The sequence below is a fragment of the Amyelois transitella genome, chromosome 16 (genome assembly GCF_032362555.1).
Source record: "Amyelois transitella isolate CPQ chromosome 16, ilAmyTran1.1, whole genome shotgun sequence".
Taxonomy (NCBI): Eukaryota; Metazoa; Arthropoda; class Insecta; order Lepidoptera; family Pyralidae; genus Amyelois; species Amyelois transitella.
Window position 1 is genome coordinate 9,187,704 of NC_083519.1, and position 22,824 is coordinate 9,210,527.

General features: G+C 37.1%; 2 protein-coding genes and 7 non-coding genes across 11 annotated transcripts in view; 1 reads left to right on the forward strand and 8 right to left on the reverse strand.

Moving 5' to 3' along the window:
• Positions 1-1,385: 1,385 nt before the first annotated feature.
• The window catches only part of LOC106129070 (uncharacterized), a 29,863-nt gene continuing 8,424 nt past the window's right edge, over positions 1,386-22,824 (reverse strand). The window contains exons 3-16 of the mRNA XM_060948649.1: positions 22,200-22,381; positions 20,624-20,741; positions 18,783-19,026; positions 10,647-10,871; positions 9,834-10,027; positions 8,619-9,375; positions 7,692-7,992; positions 6,961-7,170; positions 5,718-5,803; positions 3,986-4,091; positions 3,098-3,407; positions 2,682-2,798; positions 2,200-2,349; positions 1,386-2,032 (exon numbers count right to left, since the gene is read on the reverse strand). Coding sequence (XP_060804632.1) covers positions 1,562-2,032; positions 2,200-2,349; positions 2,682-2,798; positions 3,098-3,407; positions 3,986-4,091; positions 5,718-5,803; positions 6,961-7,170; positions 7,692-7,992; positions 8,619-9,375; positions 9,834-10,027; positions 10,647-10,871; positions 18,783-19,026; positions 20,624-20,741; positions 22,200-22,381 — 3,471 coding nt within the window. The 3' untranslated portion in view covers positions 1,386-1,561. The remainder of the gene's footprint in view (positions 2,033-2,199; positions 2,350-2,681; positions 2,799-3,097; positions 3,408-3,985; positions 4,092-5,717; positions 5,804-6,960; positions 7,171-7,691; positions 7,993-8,618; positions 9,376-9,833; positions 10,028-10,646; positions 10,872-18,782; positions 19,027-20,623; positions 20,742-22,199; positions 22,382-22,824) is intronic.
• LOC132902689 (5S ribosomal RNA) lies at positions 2,419-2,537 on the reverse strand. The gene has a single exon (XR_009657209.1). It is a non-coding gene; the product is annotated as a 5S ribosomal RNA (ribosomal RNA).
• LOC132902692 (5S ribosomal RNA) lies at positions 3,784-3,902 on the reverse strand. The gene has a single exon (XR_009657212.1). It is a non-coding gene; the product is annotated as a 5S ribosomal RNA (ribosomal RNA).
• LOC132902693 (5S ribosomal RNA) lies at positions 6,027-6,145 on the reverse strand. The gene has a single exon (XR_009657213.1). It is a non-coding gene; the product is annotated as a 5S ribosomal RNA (ribosomal RNA).
• LOC132902687 (5S ribosomal RNA) lies at positions 8,280-8,398 on the reverse strand. Its single transcript, XR_009657208.1, has one exon. It is a non-coding gene; the product is annotated as a 5S ribosomal RNA (ribosomal RNA).
• Positions 9,658-9,776, reverse strand: LOC132902694 (5S ribosomal RNA). The gene has a single exon (XR_009657214.1). It is a non-coding gene; the product is annotated as a 5S ribosomal RNA (ribosomal RNA).
• Positions 10,972-16,374, forward strand: LOC132902615 (piggyBac transposable element-derived protein 4-like). 3 transcript variants are annotated; one of them, XM_060948451.1, is made up of 4 exons: positions 10,972-11,270; positions 13,238-13,372; positions 13,452-13,538; positions 13,731-16,374. In XM_060948451.1, the coding sequence occupies exon 4, from the start codon at positions 14,345-14,347 to the stop codon at positions 15,929-15,931; it is 1,587 nt and encodes a 528-aa protein (XP_060804434.1). In that variant the 5' UTR covers positions 10,972-11,270; positions 13,238-13,372; positions 13,452-13,538; positions 13,731-14,344; the 3' UTR covers positions 15,932-16,374. The 3 variants fall into 3 exon arrangements, with proteins under 3 accessions (XP_060804434.1, XP_060804433.1, XP_060804435.1); XM_060948450.1 differs by lacking the exon at positions 10,972-11,270 and having other exon boundaries at positions 13,114-13,372; XM_060948452.1 differs by lacking the exon at positions 10,972-11,270 and having other exon boundaries at positions 13,114-13,372; positions 13,452-16,374.
• Positions 18,233-18,351, reverse strand: LOC132902680 (5S ribosomal RNA). Its single transcript, XR_009657201.1, has one exon. It is a non-coding gene; the product is annotated as a 5S ribosomal RNA (ribosomal RNA).
• On the reverse strand, positions 19,414-19,532 carry LOC132902681 (5S ribosomal RNA). Its single transcript, XR_009657202.1, has one exon. It is a non-coding gene; the product is annotated as a 5S ribosomal RNA (ribosomal RNA).

A 22,824-nucleotide genomic window follows, 5' to 3' on the forward strand; every position in this document is an offset into this window, starting at 1 on the left:
GTTTTATTTAACGGTAAGTCTAAAATCAACTACACATCTAATAATAGATTATTTGTTAAAATCGAAACTAGAAATAACGTGATACATCTTTAAAAACTTACACATAATGCAAGAGAAAAGAACAGTAAAATAGAAGTACCCACGCAAGGCAACAAACACCTTTGGTTTCTAAATATATTTTTAAAATCTATAGAAACAGTGTACATTATTAAAATATGCGAAGTTCAGATAAAATAGTGCGAGTATTATAAGAACCTTTGGAAGGTATACTAATCTAAAAATCACAAAAGTGGAATGAAATGTGCCACTTAAACTAATAATCACATAGCCTTTGTATAGGTAAAAAAAAATCTTAATATAAAACTGGCAGACGACCGAATTCTCAAACGCATTTTGTACAAATCATGCCATCTCTTGTCTCTTACATAGTCATCTTCGTTTTTAGATAAGCAAATTGTTTAGGAAATCTGAACAAAATGCTTTTGAACTTCGGACGTGTACAACAAACAATATTTGAGTTTAAATGCGAGCTGAGACGGAATGATGGCAATCGTAATGGATTCGTAACATGAACATTTTTCTAAAACAAATCTTTTTCAAAATGCTTCAGTTAAAAAAATTGGGTGGACATCTCTTTTCCTATTGTTCTCTTGGCACCATAAGCATAATGTGTAACTATTACAAGCTTTGAGTAGGATGTCGTGATGTTTGTTACGAATTCATTTTAAAAAGTGCTAGAGTTTTCAACAAACGGTAACTTTATGTACAGCGCCCTGCGCTTATACGCATTTAGCGAGGACAAACTCTTGTGCTAATACTTTTTAGAACGGTAAGTAAAATTGCCAATATATGTAAGTTGATCTCTTTTAATATATGGAGAGTTATGGTCAACTTATATATAGTAAATTTTTAGACATAATTCAATCGAAAACAATGAATCAATCATTGATTATTTTCTTTAAAGGAATCATGGATGAAATCTTTGCAGTTATTGATTTTCACAATTAAATTTCCCTGTATGGTATTTATGAAATAACTAATTAATATTACAACCTTATCTTTGGCTATAAATTAAAGGACGGATTAGTCTCAAATCAACATTATGCACGTTAGCTTTGTACTTGTCAGATTGTCATGCAGTCTCTGTTGCGGTAATTAGCAGTCAATGCTAATTGTTAATATTATGCAAGTCTAAAGTTGTGCTAGTGACGATCAACTAGTCAAAAATTTTAGTTGGTAAACAAATATTCAATATTTGGTTTCAAGGCCTTAATTAATATTCATACAGATTTTTTTTTATTAACTGTTTTATGTAACTTGTTAAAAACAAAAGTTTCTGACTTATCATAACATTTTCAAACGACAAAAATTCTTTTACAAAAAAAAATATATCTCAAAATATGCAATATGTTATCGTTAATCGTTTGGATTTCTTCGAATTAAGTCAAAAAACGATTTGTCAAAAATCGGATACGCAACACGATTAATATTAGTTCTGACAGTTAACAACCAATTAGTATAACAATGAAAATCATTCACAAAATATCAACCAAATGAATCATCAGTAATCATTCCTCTCCGTCGCATCCTCATTTATAACCGACAAATTTTCCTCAGAAATTTTCTCCAAGCACCCGCAGGTGAGCGACGACATCGTGCTGTTGGCCAAATCTTCTTCGATCTTCTTCTCCAGCATCTCAAAGTCGTCATTCTCAATCTGGCACTTGATGCACTCCTCCGACGAGGAGTCCTGGTAGCTCATCACGTTTTCTATATTGACTTCGATTTCTTCATCGCGGGTGATTAAGGAGGGGCTGCTGTTGCTTAGAATTCTGGTTTCTTTGAGGGTGGGCGTGAATATCTCCGACTTGGGCCGCGGCCGCCCCACACGACACACGGTCTCGCGGCGCGCCAGCGTGCGCGTGCGCGCGAGCAGCAGCGTGTCGCGCGGCGCGTCCACGGCGTCGCGCGACTCCGTGTCCGAGTTGTCGCAGCGGAAGTAGATCGTGTCGCACCCGTTTTCTTGCTTCACCTACATGTGATTTTAGTTATATTAGAACGGAATTTCACATAAACAATAGATGCAGATATCTAATAAACACCTTTAAAAATGATCACGAGAACGAAACTAACTTAAAATCTATAATTAAGGGACTTGCTGTATTCTATATTCTCCAAAAAAAAAAAACAATAAGGTACCTTGATGAGACAACAATCGTCCTCTCTCTCGCACAGTATCTCGTGCAGCGAGCCGTGTAGCGGTATCAGCTTCACTTTGCCTCCAAAATTTTCTTGCAAATGCGTGGAGAGGTCGTCATCTATGTACAAATCTTCGGTGCTTCTAGCTTCCTGCAATAGAAAAAGTATGTATGTAGGTTGTAAACACATCTCGTCTTTTTTAAAAAAAGATGTGCAAAAAGCCAACATCACGTGGTGTTCCCAGGCGGTCACCCATCCAAGTACTGACCACGCCCGACGTTGCTTAACTTCGGTGATCGGACGAGAACCGGTGTTTTCAACGTGGTATGGACGTTGGCGACAGTAAGACTAAAATTTGTGAACTATTTCCAAAGCATAATACGATTCTTTCTTCTATGAATAGTTCCGTATTTTGCGAATAGATGTCGTTACAATTCTTTAGAAAAATCATGAAAATAAGTTTAGTATAATATAATACCTACCTGTATAGCATTGAAAGCCTGACACCTCTTCAAGAGCGTCGGCTCGTCATCGGCTGGGTTCTTATCCCGGGCGGGGCTCGACTCGCTTATCATTACGTTCACGCAGTTATCTAGCACCTGCAACACACATTTACAATATTTAAATTCTCTCCGACTGTTTTATTTTTAACACGTCGGGAACGGCAGTGACTGAGAGAACGTGCTCCCTTTTTTTGAATATGTTTGCCGAACTTGATGCTTATTAAAAATATAAACAAAAAACACTTCAAGACCGAATAAGATAAAATGTTGTTCAAAGTAGTTTACAAGGTTTACTTATACAAATCAACAAATCACGCCTCTTCTTCCTTGTGGGATAGGCAGAGAATACTTGTCACGATCACTGCTTCCACGTTCATATTCATACAAAAACTTACCTGCAGACTATTCTCCCCAGTCCGACTAAACGTAATCTGTAGCAACGGCTTGTTGTTCCCGTTAATTTTCACTCTAGAAAATGACTTGACAGTCTCCTTCTTCCCTTCCTCGTCATTCTTCAAGCTCTCGACGATGTTAGACACTCCTTTATTGAGAATGTCGTCGCATGTGCAGGAATCTTCAGATATTTCATGTAATAGATGTTGGAACTCCTTGCGAATTAGTTCCCTGATGAATTCCTCTATGCTTCTCGTGTCGGTCGCTTGGTCGGTTTTACTGGTCGTTATGGTCACGTCTTCCGAAGACGTGCTGAAATCGTTCATCATCAATATTTAATGTAAGTATATTAAAAAGTACATACATACATACATATCGTCACGTCTATATCCCTTGCGGGGTAGACAGAGCCAACAGTCTTGAAAAGACTGAATGGCCACGTTCAGCTATTTGGCTTAATGATAGAATTGAGATTCAAATAGTGACAGGTTACTAGCCCATCGCCTAAAAAAAGAATCCCAAGTTTGTAAGCCTGTCCCTTAGTCGCCTTTTATGACATCCATGGGAAAGAGATGGAGCGGTCCTATTCTTTTTTGTATTGGTGCCGGGAACCACACGGCACCAATACAAAAAAGAATAGGACGTTAAAAAGTAATTTGTCAATTGCATAAAGAAAAAAAAAACAAAAAGCCAACATCACGTGGTGTTCCCAGGCGGTCACCCATCCAAGTACTGACCACGCCCGACGTTGCTTAACTTCGGTGATCGGACGAGAACCGGTGTTTTCAACGTGGTATGGACGTTGGCGATAGCAGAAACGAAATAAGTGTATATTAATCGTAAAACAACTTAATATTTTACGTAAAACAAAAATAAACCCAAAACGTTACCATTTATCGAAGCTCTTCTGTCGTGTCCTATCTCGACCCCTCTCAGAAAAGTTTATACTCTTCGCGATCGCCTCACGGTTCTGGCAGAACTGCTCCCATTGGCTGCCTGCAAAATGTGGACATTTCGTGTGATACATGTATACATGATCAACTTTACCATAAATCTTTTTGAAAGAAAAAAATGGTTCATTCGTTTTTGAGTTTATTTGTTACAAAGAAAATATAAAAGAATAAAAACCATCGAGTCATATCAGTACGGACGAGGTAGTGCAACAGTGGTTAAAAAATTATAACTATTTCATAAAAATATAAACCTTACCGCTTATACCTTTACATACTGTATTGTATCCGTGTAAAGGTTTATCAAGGGAAAGACTAATACATAAACTTGTGATTATTTTTGGCGATGGGCTAGAGACTCACTACTTATTTGAATCTCAATTCCATCATTAAGCCATACTGCGGAAGTAGGAAGCTATTCAGTCTTTTTAACTGTTGGCTGTTCTACCTCTACCCCTGTTGTTTCTACCCCTTGAGGGATAAAGACGTGATAAAATTATGTATGTATGTAAGTGCTTGTAAGGCCCAAAATTTGTATTATGGCTAGCCATTGAGCCGTACATAATATGTGAAGCGATTAGTAGGAGACCGTTTTGTGAAAATTTAAAACCCATTACAATAAAATAATCATGCAAAATTTTTAAAGTATTATTTCTTTTATTGTTACAATCACCTTATTATTTAAACAATTTAAAACTCAAACTAAAAATTTCTTTCAGGTAATTTATTTGTACACAATCAATTGTACAGATCTTTGCTCTAAGATAACACTTACTAATACTTCTATTAATATAAGAAGACAAATCAACTGACTGATAGTAAGACTTATAATTCGAAAAACTAAAATAAATTATTTTTAAACTAACACATTTTAAAATAAAAAAAATACTCTGACAAACAAAATAAAGCTTTAATACAGCTTACAAAATTCTAGCTATAAATCAAACAGTACAACCGGATAAAAATGCTGGTTAGTTAGTATTATTTAGTTAGTATTTCACACATACATTGTATCTTTTTTGCCTCCCATACAAATCTAAAAGTTACTACTACCCAACACCAAAAAAAGCAACAAAATAAATAACCAAGGACACAAATATTAACAACACAAATAATTTCTCGGAACTACTTTTGTTTTTCGTAGGTAACGATTAATTTCAAATCTTGAAGGCTTAGATTTCCTATGTGAAAAGTAAGTAAATTAATACTATAAGTATATTATAAGTAAATTTATACTATAGTATTAATACTATAGTCAATTGACTATAGTATTAATTTACTTACTTAGTATCTAAACAAATTTTTTTAGATACTGAAAGTTACGGTTAGTTAATCTTGATATGTATTTGAAAATAAAGTCTGTTTTTAAATTAATTTATTATGAGAAGGAAAAGTTAAATTACATTTTACTTTTGCTATGCAAAAGATTTTTTTCCTTTATTTCAGTGCCAAAACGAAATGGGCTACATAATGTTTCTTTTTTCTTAAAAGCGATATTTATTTATTTATTTTATTTAAATAAACATGACAAAAAAGACAACAATTCAACAAATGCAATCTTTTCGGCTACCATCACCCCATAAAATTCCTCACTTCATTCTACCAATACTTAGTGAGTGTATACTGTGAAGGTGACACTAGTCCCCCTGCGCATGCGCAGCGCGGCACTGACCGTGAGCGCGGCCCGCCAGCGCCGGCAGCGACTGCTGCGCGCGCACGCAGTGCGACGCCGGCTTCACCGCCGCTGACAGCTGATTCCTGATGACAAACACAAAGCTGACCATCATCTCACGACTGTTGGTTTCGTCTGCCTCGTCAGGGACGTATAATTTTGAATGGTAAATTTAAGTAATAACTTTGTAAGCAACGCAAAGTGTCAGTTTATGTAGAAAACAAATAATAACAATTTAATTTCTTTTCACTATTTAGATATTTATTTATGCCAAGTAAAAAAATTAAATAAAGACTTCATTCAACAAAAAGCCAACATCACGTGGTGTTCCCAGGCGGTCACCCATCCAAGTACTGACCACGCCCGACGTTGCTTAACTTCGGTGATCGGACGAGAACCGGTGTTTTCAACGTGGTATGGACGTTGGCGTATAGTGTTATGAAATTCGTAAAGAGAATTATCTCGATTATACAATACACTGATAAAATCATAGCGAAATAAGCTGAAGTAACTAACATAGGCCATGGACATTTCAACTTTTTTTTGAACTCTACTTACATGCTTTAAATGGCTTCTGCAGCTTGCAAAAAAAACAGGATTTAACAAACTACTTACACTACATGAAATGAACAGAAAACTTCCCATTTGAACATGGTACCACTATCCACAGATTATGTGTATGGGATAAAGTGGCAAAAAGCAATAAAATACAAACATATAGCCACGTCTATATCCCTTGCGGGTTTGACCTGACCAACCAACAGTCTTGAAGACTAAAAGACCATATGCTGTATGGCTAAAATGGAAACGAGATTCAAACTAAGCAATGCTAGCCTTCAAGATCATCTTCAAGAGTTAATAACTATTCCCTTAGTCATCTTTTACGACATTGAGGCAAAGATATGGAGTGGTCTTATTCTAAAGTCCCAAGAATCACGGCAAATCTCTCTACATCTGTAAAGCGCAGATAGATGGCGCTTGTTTCTTTGTTATTCTATATTATTATAATGAAGAGATAAAGTTTGAACATTGATTGCTTGTTTATTTGTAAAGGCTTATCTTCAGAAATACAGAATGGGATCATGATTTTTCTTTCCACAATTAAAAAGGTATACTATACATTATCTACTGATGTTATAGGCTATGTACGTACCACGGTGGAAGCGGTGGCCGGTGCCGCTAGTTAGTATGTAATATATTTTTTGTTCGTGATATAACGATTTGTAAGTGATAAAAGACTCACTTGCTATCCTCAGGCAGAGAAAACGATCGGCCGGTCTTCCTGTTAGCCTCCAGGATCCACTTCTCGTGTATGGCGACCAACGGCTTCACGCTGAGACCTGCTAACGCTTCGTCCTGTAAGCGCCATCTGTTGGCGAGCTCCGAACTCTTGTATGACCACGAGTTGCTGCGCTCGCGCCCGGGAGATTCGGCCGACGATTGTGACGATAGCCTACGAATATTTCGAATATATTTGGGCCTAAGAACTTAAGAAGTACTACAAAATAGCAAAAAGATAAGAAATAAAATTCGTTCACTGTGAATCTGGGATAGATCTCTGCACTATAAATATATTTTTAAATTAAAACGAAAACGAAGTATTCTACGTATAATGAAAACTATATTATTTCTAAAAGCTGTCGAGAAAATTGCAAAAACAAAAAAAAAATTTTTATGTTTGAAAATCTTAAAAACAAATAGCAAAAAGCCACCATCACGTGGTGTTCCCAGGCGGTCACCCATCCAAGTACTGACCACGCCCGACGTTGCGATCGGACGAGAACCGGTGTTTTCAACGTGGTATGGACGTTGGCGGTAAAGATTTTGAAAATGATTATGATATAAACTAAGAATTCAACTCTTAAAAATTCACGAGTACGCATACAATTAATAGAACTGAGATTCAAAAAGACAGGTTGCTATTCCTAGCCCATCGCCTAAAAGAATAAACCAAAGTTTATAAACACATCAAACCTTTTAAAATCAGCGAAGTTCTCCTGCCGCGTCACCATTTCTGGTGAGCACAAGCGTCCATTGTCCTGTAACTCCGTGCGTTCAGACGAATGTCTCACGCCATTTTGAATCGCGTCCACACTTTCCCGCGAATAGTTGGTCGCTGAATGATGTATGTCACTTTCAGGCGAACAAGATTTTGTGCTGAACTTCATGTTTTGACTGCAAACCGATTCTACGTCCTCTTGAATAGACTTCTCTTTAAAACAGTTCTTGTTGGATAAAATAGAAGATTCCCGAGATGATTGGTTGTTGTTAAATTCTGAAAATATATACTCCTTTAGTTTACAAAGTCAGCACGGATAAAAAAAAATTCAAAAGCGTGTTATTCCCAGGGAGTCACCAATACTGCGGTCATTACTGGGATAGGTGGCTGAGAATGAATGAACAAATACTTACGTTATTTTTAAATAACAATTTATAAGTAGGCCTTGATAAACCTGCACCTAAAGGTAGCCACTTGACAAGTCAGATGCCAGTTTGTCCTTAAAAACTAAATCATATGTGATCATATAATACAAAATATTAAAAAAAAAAAGATGTGCAAAAAGCCAACATCACGTGGTGTTCCCAGGCGGTCACCCATCCAAGTACTGACCACGCCCGATGTTGCTTAACTTCGGTGATCGGACGAGAACCGGTATTTTCAACGTGGTATGGACGTTGGCGAAAAACATGTTGAAACATGTTTTCAGAAGGTCACTGATACAAGGGAGTTCATTGTGAAGAAACACATAAAAATAGTAACTATGCCTATCTAATGTTCAACTATGCGCATCACAATGAAGGGTAATGTTTTGAAAGCATAACAACAAAATTGTTTAGTAGCTCATACAAAAATAAAATTAATGAGACCTTTTGCATAAATAAAACATAATAGAAACTCACCTTCATTGTTAGACTTCCTGCTATCATCTCTCAGTTTCTCAGTACTGCGCTCCGTCGTGCTCACATCGCCAGACAACCAAGCGTTTCTCCTCAATTTGTTACTCCTCGCTATCGGCGTAGTCGGCAAACTATAGTTTTTTATATCAAAATTGTACGAAGAACGGCCGCTCTCATTCTGATCCTTCAATAGCGTTTTCACATCATCCAAATTAAACTCCGGTACTTTTATATGTAGTGGTTTATAAGATTGAGGCGTGAAACTGCGGCTTAGTTTAGCTGTGGGTCGTTCTTCAGTACATTTGGAATCGTTAACGGCAAAATTATTAGGGCTTAAAATGCTACAGTATTCAGTAGAATCGCTTCTATGTAGAGCGCCTGGCGTTCCTAAATTGTTGATTCTCGCACGTAACTTTGCTATTGGAGTTGAGCAGGCGCTTGAGTTGTAATCTTTATCGGGTAAATGTTCGTATTTGAGTACCGGTCGATCTTGCTCATTTGACACGATGCATTTCTCTGGTATTTGTCGTGTTTCAGTTTTTGTTTTTCGTATGGTGTGGTATATGGGGCTTGCATAATTATCGCTGCTAGTTGTGCTATCTTTTTCGTTGTGTATGATAGCTTGGTGCTCGATGTTACGTGGACTGAGGCAATCGGAGTCTGTGGGAGAGGTAGTGTCCCAAGCTACGGAACTGAAGGTAGACTTCTTTTTGGATAGCCTTGCTGATATGATTATGTATTCTAACTCTTCAAGGTTACTCTGAAATTACAAATAATGTTATTGCTTATAGTGAAAATACATAAAATTAATAACTGCATTTTTGAGGCCTATGGTTTCGTTCCAATAGGAATTACCAGGAATAAAAATTTTTTTTTTTCACCTTCAAGATTATATTTGTACCAAATTTCATCATATCCCATCCAATGGTATTACAGTATATTCGGTAAAAATAAAATTCTTTCTTATTAAAAAAAATTGTCAGTATGGAAATATGGATAACTGAAAAGTCAGAATTACAAAAACAAAAAAGTTAAATAAAAAAGCCAACATCACGTGGTGTTCCCAGGCGGTCACCCATCCAAGTACTGACCACGCCCGACGTTGCTTAACTTCGGTGATCGGACGAGAACCGGTGTTTTCAACGTGGTATGGACGTTGGCGATGACTGAGCTGAATATTACTATTTTATAATAGTTTCTCATAAAGTACACAATTACCTTGACAGTCTGCAAAGTTTCCTGTAAAGTAACAAGATCCATGCGTTCACTGCGCTGAAGTTTCAGTCCGTTTTGTAGCAGCGATAGTAGACTACCCGGATAGGTGCCATCTTGCGGGAGCCGTATGCCTGTCTTCCAGAGCGTGTATAGCTCTTTCAGTTTCTCGTAGGACAGAGATTTCCATGGTATTTGGGCTTAAAAGTAAAGAGAATAAACATTCGTTATTTGAGGTTTTTGAAAGAATGCTAGCGGAATGCACTGTGATGTTTATGTCAGGATTTTGGGTAAGACATAGGGGAAATGTTTTTATTTTAATTTAGAAAAAGAAACGGACGGCTAAAGGTAACATAAAGGTACTGAGTTCGTCCCTAGGTGTTAGAAAATACTGAAATTTATTTTTTATTTAAAAAAATAAATATAATTAGCTGAACATGACCTTTCAGTCCAATCGAGACTGTTGCCCCTGTCTACTCCGTAAGGTACAAAGACGTGATTGTATGACAGTCACCATTGCAGCATTATGCCGTGTAGTTGCCCGCACTTTAAAATAGGAACACTTCATCTCTTTCTAAGGCGGATTTTATCAAAATCCAACATGCGTTATGTTCCTGAGGTCACACGGGAGTCACTTCGTATTACAATAGGATACATTTCTTTTCAAAATTGGATACAAGGTATCACCTATTGACGTCACATCACTTAAATCTAATTATAACTACTACCGCTTCCAAAGCGCCTAAAATTTAAAACCTGACTCGCCCAATCCAGAATCATGGTCAAATGTCACAGCCTGGACTCCTCTTTTGGACTTACCATTGCAGCACTCCCATAGCACGAGACACAGAGAATACACATCAGACTTAGCGCACGGGAACACCTCCTCTTCCTCTATGGCGAACAGTTCCGGCGCGTGCCAGCGGTAATGTTGCGACGTGCGGTATTCGGCATAAGGTTTGGCGACTGCGTTCGATATGAGGTAGGTCTCGGACGATCGGGTAGAAAGAAGCGGCTCGCAGTCGACGTTTTGCTCGCGGGTGGCTGTAAATAAATTATAAATATTTTTTAGATAACGAACCGATTATGAGTAGGTCTTGATGGAAAATGTCGGATGCCAGTTTCCCTTTTAAACTAAATCATTAACCCTTCGTAAGCTTTAGGCCGTATCCGGGCATGTACTAGGAATGCTTTGTTCCGGATCCGTCCAAATGCACTCGTCGTAGTTTTTACACAAATATAATATCTAATAACAAGAAATAAGGTGTTTTATTATTTGAAATGTATTTCTAACGAATGAAGCCGTCATAGACAACTGTCAAATATGAATTTCATCCGTTCATTTAGCTAACCAAGTCATTTCAAATTGTGACTTCGTTGTGTTGCAAAGTGACTGAAGAACGTGTGAGAAAACTCGTCTTTTTTGGCTGTAATTACAAACAGGTATGTAAATGTTTTTATTTCGTTATTATATAGTTACTTTCGAAGCAATTACGTGTAAAAGTTTATAGATTTAGTAAAAAAAGAAGGATTTTAGCTTTTTCAAAAGTAGATGGAGTGTGTTACATATTTCTTTCGTGTTAGTTTATGCATTATATCCAATACCTCTGTAATGGATATAATTGGTTTTAGATAGTAAATTTATTATACTATTGAAATACACTAACTTTTTTACAATAAATACATGGATTTTGTAAATATCTTATATTTTTCAAGACTGAGAATCCGTTACACGCACACATACGCACTATGTCCGCCATCTTACTTGTGTCGTACACTGTCTGTGTATTGTATCGCGACGCTAATATACAGCATGCTTTCAAAAGCCTCTGTGATTTATTCATTGATTGAAACTAAATCTACGAAATTTATTTTATTGGTTTTAGTCAAAATGTCGTTTGGTTTTGATGACATGATGTCATGATAGTTGGGAGATGGTATACAGGATCTACGCTCCGGTAACTCGTATCGCGCTGTGTTTTAGCTCGTTAGTTTTGTCTCCGTGAGCACTTTCTGATGAAGTGACATCGAGGGTCTGATGATGCAGTCGGAAGGTGGTATACAGGATCTACGCTCCGGTAACTCGTATCGCGCTGTGTTTTAGCTCGTCAGTTTTGTCTCAGTGAGCACTTTCTGATGAAGTGACATCGAGGGTCTGATGATGCAGTCGGAAGGTGGTATACAGGATCTACGCTCCGGTAACTCGTATCGCGCTGTGTTTTAGCTCGTTAGTTTTGTCTCCGTGAGCACTTTCTGATGAAGTGACATCGAGGGTCTGATGATGCAGTCGGAAGGTGGTATACAGGATCTACGCTCCGGTAACTCGTATCGCGCTGTGTTTTAGCTCGTCAGTTTTGTCTCAGTGAGCACTTTCTGATGAAGTGACATCGAGGGTCTGATGATGCAGTCGGAAGGTGGTATACAGGATCTATGCTCCGGTAACTCGTATCGCGCTGTGTTTTAGCTCGTTAGTTTTGTCTCCGTGAGCACTTTCTGATGAAGTGACATCGAGGGTCTGATGATGCAGTCGGAAGGTGGTATACAGGATCTACGCTCCGGTAACTCGTATCGCGCTGTGTTTTAGCTCGTCAGTTTTGTCTCAGTGAGCACTTTCTGATGAAGTGACATCGAGGGTCTGATGATGCAGTCGGAAGGTGGTATACAGTATACAGGATCTACGCTCCGGTAACTCGTATCGCGCTGTGTTTTAGCTCGTTAGTTTTGTCTCCGTGAGCACTTTCTGATGAAGTGACATCGAGGGTCTGATGATGCAGTCGGAAGGTGGTATACAGTATACAGGATCTATGCTCCGGTAACTCGTATCGCGCTGTGTTTTAGCTCGTTAGTTTTGTCTCCGTGAGCACTTTCTGATGAAGTGACATCGAGGGTCTGATGATGCAGTCGGAAGGTGGTATACAGGATCTACGCTCCGGTAACTCGTATCGCGCTGTGTTTTAGCTCGTCAGTTTTGTCTCAGTGAGCACTTTCTGATGAAGTGACATCGAGGGTCTGATGATGCAGTCGGAAGGTGGTATACAGGATCTACGCTCCGGTAACTCGTATCGCGCTGTGTTTTAGCTCGTTAGTTTTGTCTCCGTGAGCACTTTCTGATGAAGTGACATCGAGGGTCTGATGATGCAGTCGGAAGGTGGTATACAGGATCTACGCTCCGGTAACTCGTATCGCGCTGTGTTTTAGCTCGTTAGTTTTGTCTCCGTGAGCACTTTCTGATGAAGTGACATCGAGGGTCTGATGATGCAGTCGGAAGGTGGTATACAGTATACAGGATCTACGCTCCGGTAACTCGTATCGCGCTGTGTTTTAGCTCGTTAGTTTTGTCTCCGTGAGCACTTTCTGATGACATCGATGTCTGGTTTGAATACATGCTAATAATTTTATTTTATTGACAGATTAAAATGGAACCCCAAACCCCAAGTACTTCCAGAAGCATGTTTGTCGGCTTGGAGGTGACTAGAACTCCTCAGGGATCCCTTATTCGGGGCAGAGATGTAGTCTTGGAGACATCTGGATCAGGGAGGATTAGAGTATGTTATTTTCCAGTTTTGTTAACTTTCCCTTTTACTTTAAAAACAAAAACTGATTATTTCGTATATTTTATTACAGCCTTGGCGGCCCCAAAATTTATCTGTGGAAGGCGAAGCCATAGAGATCGTGGATGAGTTGGTCCATGGCGGCGAAAAAGTAGCTGCTGTAAGAATGGTTTTCTTTTTTTTGATAACTTTAGTAGATGTTCAACTTTTTTTTAACTACCAAGATAATAATATGTCGAGATGTATACTAACTTATTGCTCACTTATTGATGTCTATTGTAAGGATTATCGAAACAAAATATTACCTATTATCACAACATGCAATGTTATTTACAAAATAATTATTTTTTAGGTACCAGAGGAACGTACGAAAGGTCAGCCGCGTAATCTTTTTGGCCGAGAACCTGTAAGTTTCATTTTCATAACACTCTTTGAAAGTATAAATTACTTGCATTGAGAAAGGGATTTTTATTTATTGCCGCTCTCATCGTGCACCGGACTATCTGATAGAAATCTAGTCCATCCAGTAACTAAGGTAATGTAACTAAGGGTGTTTGGTTTGTGCTTCAATAACACAATTCTGCTAAAATTGGCAATGCGGTATGAATGTATTGTAACTTCATTGATATAAAGGTGTTTGGTGTATGCTCAATAACGTAATTCAGCGAAATTGGCAATATGGCATGAATATATTGAAAGTTAATTGAATAAAAATGAACAGGAATCTCTATTCCTGTTCATCGTTGGGATACACTAATTATTCCTTTTTATAAAAATATTGTGGTTGGCATCTCTAACAATACCCGCTTTTGTTATGTTTGTGTGTATGCTTGCATGTGGTTTAGGGTTTGGTTTTTTTAATAGGATGAAGACATACTGGATCCTGAGCTGGCTGAAGAATTAGCCATCGACTCTGGAAGTGATGAGGATGCCGAGGAAGAATTGACTCTCGATCAGTTACAGCAGATGTTGGAATCAGATGACGATTTTATTGAAGATGAAGTTAGTGAGGAGCCATTGACTTGGTCATCTGATTTTAACGAATTTAGAGGGGTCAGGGAGGACTTCAACGAAGAAGCTGGTCCTAAAATTGAGGGAACAAGTCCTTTAGGCTTGTTTACTCAAATTTGGGACCAGCCTCTGATGGATTCTATTGTCCACGAAACGAATCATTACGCTTGGGAAACAATAACCGGTTTCTTTGAAACCGGAGACTCCATGCCAAGTAAATCTCGCATGAACGACTGGGTGGAAACTTCGGTTTCCGAACTATATAGGCTTATAGGTGTGATGATATTTATGTCAATATGTGTAAGAAGTAGGTTAGAGGAATATTGGATGACGGGTGTGATGGGTATGCCGGAGTTTCGAAAACTGATGTCAAGGGATCATTACGTAATGCTCTTAAAATTTTTGCACTTTACTGATAACAACAACATACATGTACAGGGGCGTGATAAGAAAATAGCTAAAATAAAACCTATTATAGATTATTTAAATAAAAAATTCCAGTCCATTTACGTGCCTCACAGAGAAGTATCGATAGACGAATCGTTGCTGCTTTGGAAGGGTCATTTAAGCTGGAAACAATGCATTCGTTCCAAAGCAGCTCGATTCGGTATCAAAAGTTATGAACTCTGTGAGGCCGTAACTGGATACGTAGTAAATTTAATTTTGTATGCCGGCAAAGGCACGACAACTGCAGAAACGGTTTACGGGTTTACTACATCCACTGCCAAAATAGTCCTTGAGCTTTTCAAGAACTATTTAGGCAAGGGATATACCCTGTTCATGGACAATTTTTATAATTCTGTTCCTCTGACCCAATTTCTAAAAAAACATAAAACTGACGTAGTCGGTACTCTGAACCGTCGCCGAAAAGACACGCCCGTAGAAATCCAAAATTTGCAGGATAAAAGGATGGCTAGGGGTAGTGTGGTAAGTAGACACTGTGGTGATGTATCCGTCATAGCATGGAAAGATGTGAAGCTTGTCACCACTGTATCTACTTACCACAAAACAGATATGGCTCCAGGGCACAGGGCTGGCCAACCCTGCTCCAAACCAGTCGTGGTCCATGAATATAATAAATACATGGGAGGCGTCGATCTCAAAGATCAAAAGCTAAGCATGTATTTATTAGAAAGAAAGAGGGGAATCAAATGGTATATTAAAGTTTTTAGACGTCTTTTAAATATATCTATTTTAAATGCATATATTATATATTGTGCTAACATTGGCCAGCATAAAAAAATGACTCACCGCCAATTTCGTTTCAAGCTTGCTGAAGAGCTCTGCTTAGAATTCGGACAAAACGTCTCCTCACGTTCGCGCCAGGTCCCCATCCCCACCTGTAGCAGGCTGAACAGGGATTTTAATCATTTCCCTGTTCATAATGAGGTGACCGAGGAGCGAACCAAAAAACAAGATAAATTTAAGAGGGGACGTTGTGTTAGATGCAGGCAAAAATGTAACATCGCGTGCAGTCATTGCACGGTGTATATTTGTGTTGGCCAATGTTGGCTTGAGTATCATACTTTAGAAAATCTATAGTTTGTAAATTACTTCTGTAGTTACATATATATAAAATATATAATTAAATATTATCTATTTATTTATATTAGTTATATATTTATATAAAATGTGTGATGTAGTAGTCAACACACCAGACTGCTACTTCCAGGTCTCGGGTTCGATCCCCAGTCAGGTCAAGTTGGTAAATTATCTTTTTCATATTGACTTCTGATCTTGGGTGTTTATCTATTTATGTATACATTATTTTATTTTTAAATATTAATATTAGGATTATTGTTTAAAAATACTTTTTTCTCTTTGATCCCTTCTTTCTTAGGACTGCACTGGTTTGGTCTACGGGTTATAAGATACATAGAATGAATATACAAATAAAATAAAAAAAAAAAAAATTCAAAGCCCTTCAGGCGAGTAGGCGACCAATACTGTTGAAAAGAGTTTCTTTCGGCGTTTCTTCTCTTGCAGTGGTCGGTTACGAAGCGCTAGTAGTCTTTAGCTTTGAAAGAATTAATAATTTTAAATTTGAGTTTTGAATACATATCTATTTAATTTATCTAAATCGATAATTTTTACATGTAATTTGACGTAAAAAAGTGCCTACAAAGGCCTATTTTCTGAATAAACGTTTGAGTTTGGTTACAGTCGGCTTGAGCTCGATCGAACGCATGCGTGTTTTGAGTCCAAACATGCTTTGTTTAAAATTTAAGTTGACGTCATTTAGAGACACTGCTGCAGTGCAGTTTGGTGCCTATTCTTCTGTTATCCTATTCTTCACTTGCGCTTCTGAATTTGTGTAAACTTTTTTGCATATGAATATTCTGCAGACTGTTTAAATAACACCCTTTTAAAACGTTGTTGTTATCAGTAAAGTGAAATGATGGGAATCTAAAATTTCGATTCCTACGCAAAATTTTTTTGTTTAATTTGAATTCATAATTCATTAAAAATAAGTATTTTTTTTTACAAAACAACCGACTTCAACACTATTCCCTATCTCAAAAATTACTGAACCGATTTTGATGAAAGTATTTTTTTTCAATAAGTCTTTATATATTACATAGTTCTTATCATTATAGATTTATTGAAAAAAAAAACTTATCAAAAACAGTTCAGTAATTATTTTTACAAAATTGTAATTTTATTTTTATTTTTTCATTGGTAAAAATAATTCCTAGTATGTACTATGAATCATTGGTAAAAATAATTACTAGTATGTACTATGAATTGAATAGGTTTAGAGTAGTGGAAACCAATAAACATTGTACATTTTTGTATTCCAATAAAAGAAACATTTTAATCAACATTTTATTTTTATTTTTACAAGACACTCTTTTCCAAATTACTAACGTGCACAACTAAAAACAAACATCCTGTAGATATGCCCAGATCCGACCTAAAGCAGTTAGACAAACATTGACAGTGGACGGATACGGCCATCAGCAGTTAGGCGTTAACCACATGCCGCCATTTTGTCCAGATACGGCCATCAGCAGACAAGCAAGGCAAACAAGTCACGCACACAGACATACATTTTTCTAGTTTTTGGCTATGGTTTTTCGCTCATTTTCTCTAGGCAAGCTATATATGTCTGATATAAAAACGAAACTACAATTTTTCGTGTTTGCCACACTGCCCTTACAGTTGAGCAAAGACAAATGTAAGTGAATGAACGAGCCAATTGAAAAAATGATAGTTTTCTAGGTAAGTTTTCAGTTTTTAGTAGAAATATACTATTTTAAGACATTTAGATACATTTTACTTGTTGTTTTGTGAAGCCAAATACATTATTTACGATTACAATGCCTCAAATAAATCTACATTTCAATATTTTCATGGTAATAGAAGTATAAAGTTTGCGTTGTAGAAGTTGCAAAATGGCGAAATCGTGATTCTTACTGGATTATTTGTGAAGACGATTTTAGAGAATTTTACTTGGGACATAATAACTTTTTGGCACCATTAAATTCCTCAATTATTGGACTTTGTGGAATAGTAAACAAAAACAGAATATATGAAAGATGTAAATTGCAAAATCAGTAAAATATTTACAATGGATAATTTTTCGGTAAGTTTTGAATTCAGTGACCTAAATATAATAAACGCAAGTGTTTTTTCGCATCAAAATTTATTGCATATGATTCTTCATTTATATATCTTTAAAAAAAAATAAATTTTTGGGTAGGTCCCAAATAATTATATACAGATATACAACAAAATCTAAGACACTGCGCGCCCGTCCGCCGCGGCGCTTGAACGCCGCAGACGAGGTGCGCAGTTTGCGTATAGCCGCCGCAGCTGAAGGGTTAAAAATGATGAGCAAAAAGCCAACATCACGTGGTGTTCCCAGGCGGTCACCCATCCAAGTACTGACCACGCCCGACGTTGCTTAACTTCGGTGATCGGACGAGAACCGGTGTTTTCAACGTGGTATGGACGTTGGCGATTAACGGATCAAAATACAGCAAGGCATATTTTGCAAAACAAAAATGCATGAGGACAAAAATTAGCTAAAATCCTCTATTATTTGTAAAAAGTAACACTGTAGTTTAAAGATCACCTAAACAACCGAAATCCATACAAATAAATAAAAAACCCAAGGACCAAATAAGATTAGCTTAATGATATCATAGTCATACATACATATAATCACGGCTATATCCCTTGCGGGGTAGACAGAACCAACAGTCTTTAAAAGACTGATAGGCCACGATCAGCTATTTGGCTTTAAGATAGAATTGAGATTCAAATAGTGACAGGTAGCTAGCCCATCGCTTAAAAGAAGAGAGCAAAGTTTATAAGCCATATATATCATAGACGATTACCATAATATAATATTGGCGGGAGACATTATAACCCATGTAGAATAACTTACCTTCAATATTAACATAGTGCGGTTCGGAAGAGTACAAATCCAAACTCTTTTCGTTATGTTCTTTAGGCTTGGGCAATTTAGTACAAGGGCCAAGATCGGCTAACTTAGCTGTTCCTTGAGCTGTTATCATTATACTGGTGCTATTTAGGCCGGTGTGGATGTAGCCTTGCATTTGCAGGAACACGAGAGCGTTGGCGATGTCTAACGCGTATTGGACTGATGTTTGAGCGCTTAGTATGCGACCCTGAAACAAATAATTACAATTTTACGATAATAATGTAATACAGGTACCTGTTTATGAGTACCGTGTGGTTGCTGGCTCTTCAGATTTCGTAAGAGGCGACTAATGCAATGAGCATTTCATCTAGTGCTACAAAAAGTATGCAATATATAGACTTAGATCAAAAATATATATAAAGATAAAAGCTTTATTCACTATCATTCGTAATTAACAGTAATAAAAGGTGAATGTGTATGTATGTATCACGAACAAAGATGGCCAGTGAAAAGGTCTTCTGCGAGAACCATTAGTGAGCTTAGCGAAGCCACACGAAGCAGAAAAAATTCAATAAAATGTTAACATGATTCATCGTATTTCATGAAGTATGAAAATGAATACAAAACGTAAAAAAGCCAACATCACGTGGTGTTCCCAGGCGGTCACCCATCCAAGTACTGACCACGCCCGACGTTGCTTAACTTCGGTGATCGGACGAGAACCGGTGTTTTCAACGTGGTATGGACGTTGGCGATAGCTTATTCGAAATAGTCAAACGAGTCCTAAGTTAGCAAGTCATCAAATTCAACTAGGATGTATGTAAGTACACTACTCCACTATTGTCCAAACGTTACAGTTTCACGTTATGGTGAGTAACTATTATTTGTTTTTAAATTTTCTACTGTAAATGTGTAAGTTTTTCACTGTATTGCTCATACGTTGTAGTATTCATCAGTTAACCGTACTGTCCCGGTGGTCGTGGTCATCAATCGGGAACAGTGATAGATAAAGATACTTAATGTCAAAATAAAAAATTTAAAAGCATATTTCAATGCCGTGTGGTTCCCGGCACCAATACTAAAAGTGCCGTGTGGTTCCCGGCACCAATACTAAAAAGAATAGGACCGCTCCACCTCTTTCCCATGGATGTCGTAAAAGGCAACTAAGGGATAGGCTTATAAACTTGAGATTCTTCTTTTAGGCGACAGGCTAGCAACCTGTCACTATTTGAATCTCAATTCTATCATTAAGCCAAATAGCTGAAAGTGGTCATTCAGTCTTTTCAAGACTGTTGGCTCTGTCTACCCCGCAAGGGATATAGACGTGACGATATGTATGTATGTATGTATGCATATTTCAATCAATCATTCATTCGACCCATTGTTCATTTCGATTCCATTATTTACTTACGTAACAGAGATTTGCTTCATTATCTTTATGTTTTAAACTATCTTAAGGTTTAAATGCCTTTCTTAAGTTATAAACTTAACTTTAGCTAATATATTTAAAAATGCTAAGTAGCTATTCTGATTGTGGCTATTCATATGTGTTGGGTTGTAAAAGCAACATGTAATTCACCTCTAATATTTAAAAAAACAATCTTTCTACACACATACCTATAATCACGTCTATATTCCTTGCGTGGTAGACAGAGTCTTAGAAAGACTGAAAGATCATGTTCAGCTATTTGGCTTAATTATGGAATTGGGATTTAAATAGGTTGCTAGCCCAAAAATCAACTTTGAACTGTTTTGGCTAAGATACAGTTAACATATATAACTAAAATTACTGTAGCTAAAGTTTAATTTTATAAACTAGACAGATAAATAAAGTAATGACTGACCTGAACATGAAGAATGCCGTACAGTGTGTCTAGACATCTCTCGCAGATCAGCTGAATGTTATCGTGGATACCTGTATACAGGCCCATTAACAAGATTATGTTTGGGTGCCGACATTTTCTGTAAACAGTACAAGATACATCAATCAATATATCATCATCATAATAATATTAAGATTGAACCTTCACTGCTGTATATAGGTCTCCCCAATGATTTCGCTTTGTTGGAGCTTACTTACATCCAAAGTTTCCCCACATAATTAATCAACAAAAATATATACATACATAAAATCACGGCTTCTCTCTCAGAGGGGTAGGCAGAGATTACATCTTCCCAATTGCCACGATCCCTGCATATTTCTTTCGCTTCATCCACATTCATATCTTTATGTAAGTTGGCTGGTTTAGGATCAAGTTGAAATTACGATCCATTGTCAATATTAAATACCTATATACGGGACAAATTGAATAAATTGAGGTAACCTCGAAGTAAGTTCGAAACTTGTGTTACGAGATATATAATACTTGTGTTACGATTTTATTATAAATACTTATACTTATATGTTTATGTAAATAAACAGTCCAGACCTTTCTACATCAATCAAGATGGTGCTTTTCTGGGACAAACCGTGTTTTCTAGGATAACAAAATAAAATATATTTTTTAAAATATATTACTAGGTATTGTTCAAAAGTTTATCTTTTAGAAAAAAAAAAAAACAACTGATATGAAATGTAGACACTTTCTGTCTCTTTCTCATCCATGTATGACAAAAGAATGTGTGTGCGTGTATCGTATCATAAATAAAAGTATGTAAATTACATTAGACAAGTAGGAATTCCATGATATCCATTGAATAATTTTATTCTGTAAGTAGTTTTTCATATTATACAAAAAGTGATAATTAGATAAATACTAGGAACATATTAATCTTTATGCTAACGATACTTGTATCACGAAATCTACTATTACTCAGTGCGACACGCGATAAAGTATGGAATTGGCAACTTGTTGTAGATACCTACTTTTGTCAATCATATATCAATCAAACAATCATTTATTTACAAGAATAAATCGTTGTCAAAAAAGACGTGATTCTTAGGTTCAAATGATCAAATCCGCGGTCATCTACCAAAATTCTGTGCAGAGTTATGTTATTATTTTGATTGAAGAGTTTAGTAGTCACAAGTAGTTTCCGGGTTTTGATCTTCACTGAGGATGGAACCTGATTATTCAGGCAGGTCAAAAGTTATAGCGGGAGTATAACAAACCCACAAAGGTACTTACTTTTAATAGGGTCGTTACTTTAGGTGTTATAAAAAGTATCTACTTTGATCAAATAAGTCCAGGCGTAAGGTCCGGTCAAGAGTACCCGAAACCCATGAGCTTGCATGACAGTTATGATTGTGGATGAAGCGAAAGAAGTATGCAAAAATCGTGGCACGTAGAAAGACCACTACTTGCCACGGTTTTTGCATACATCTTTATTATATTCTGTTATGTAGTCTCTGCCTACATAACAGAATATAATAAGCACATATAGCGGCAATTTTATTTAAAAGTCATATATTGTACTGACCTCAGAATATTGACCTCGACGTTCCGTTTCTTCTTGACGTGCTGGATGGTGACCCCGTGCAGTCTCTTGATCTGCACCGGCACCACGCCCCACTTGCCCAGACTCCAGACCTTGTCCTTCTCAGTGGCGACATCTACGTTGCTCGAGCTGGCTATGGGTAGACCGTAGGCGCTTGTGTCACTCTGTAATGAATCGTATTTACTGATTCTTTAGGGCTCTAATGCTTTTTTATACCTTCGTTTGTGATAATAAATAAATTTATGTTAATCTAACTGATATTATAAATGCGAAAGTAAGTTACGTACATAAATACATATAACCACGTCTATATCGCTTGCGGGTTAGACAGAGCGAACAGTCTTAAAAAGACTGATAGGCCACGTCAGCTATTTGGCTTAATGATAGAATTGAGATTCAAATAGTGACAGGTTGCTAGCCCATCGCCTAAAAAAATCTCAAGTTTGTAAGCCTATCCCTTAGGCGCCTTTTACGACATCCATGGGAAAGAGATGGAGTGGTCCTATTCTTTTTTGTATTGGTGCCGGGAACCACACGGGAATGTAAGTTTGTTTGTTTAAAACCTCTACACGCGTATCTACTGAACTAATCTTCTTAAAATTTGTCT

Excerpts from the sequence above, each read along its gene's own strand:
- LOC132902615 (XM_060948451.1), top strand. The coding sequence starts at position 14,345 with ATGTTGGAATCAGATGACGATTTTATTGAAGATGAAGTTAGTGAGGAG.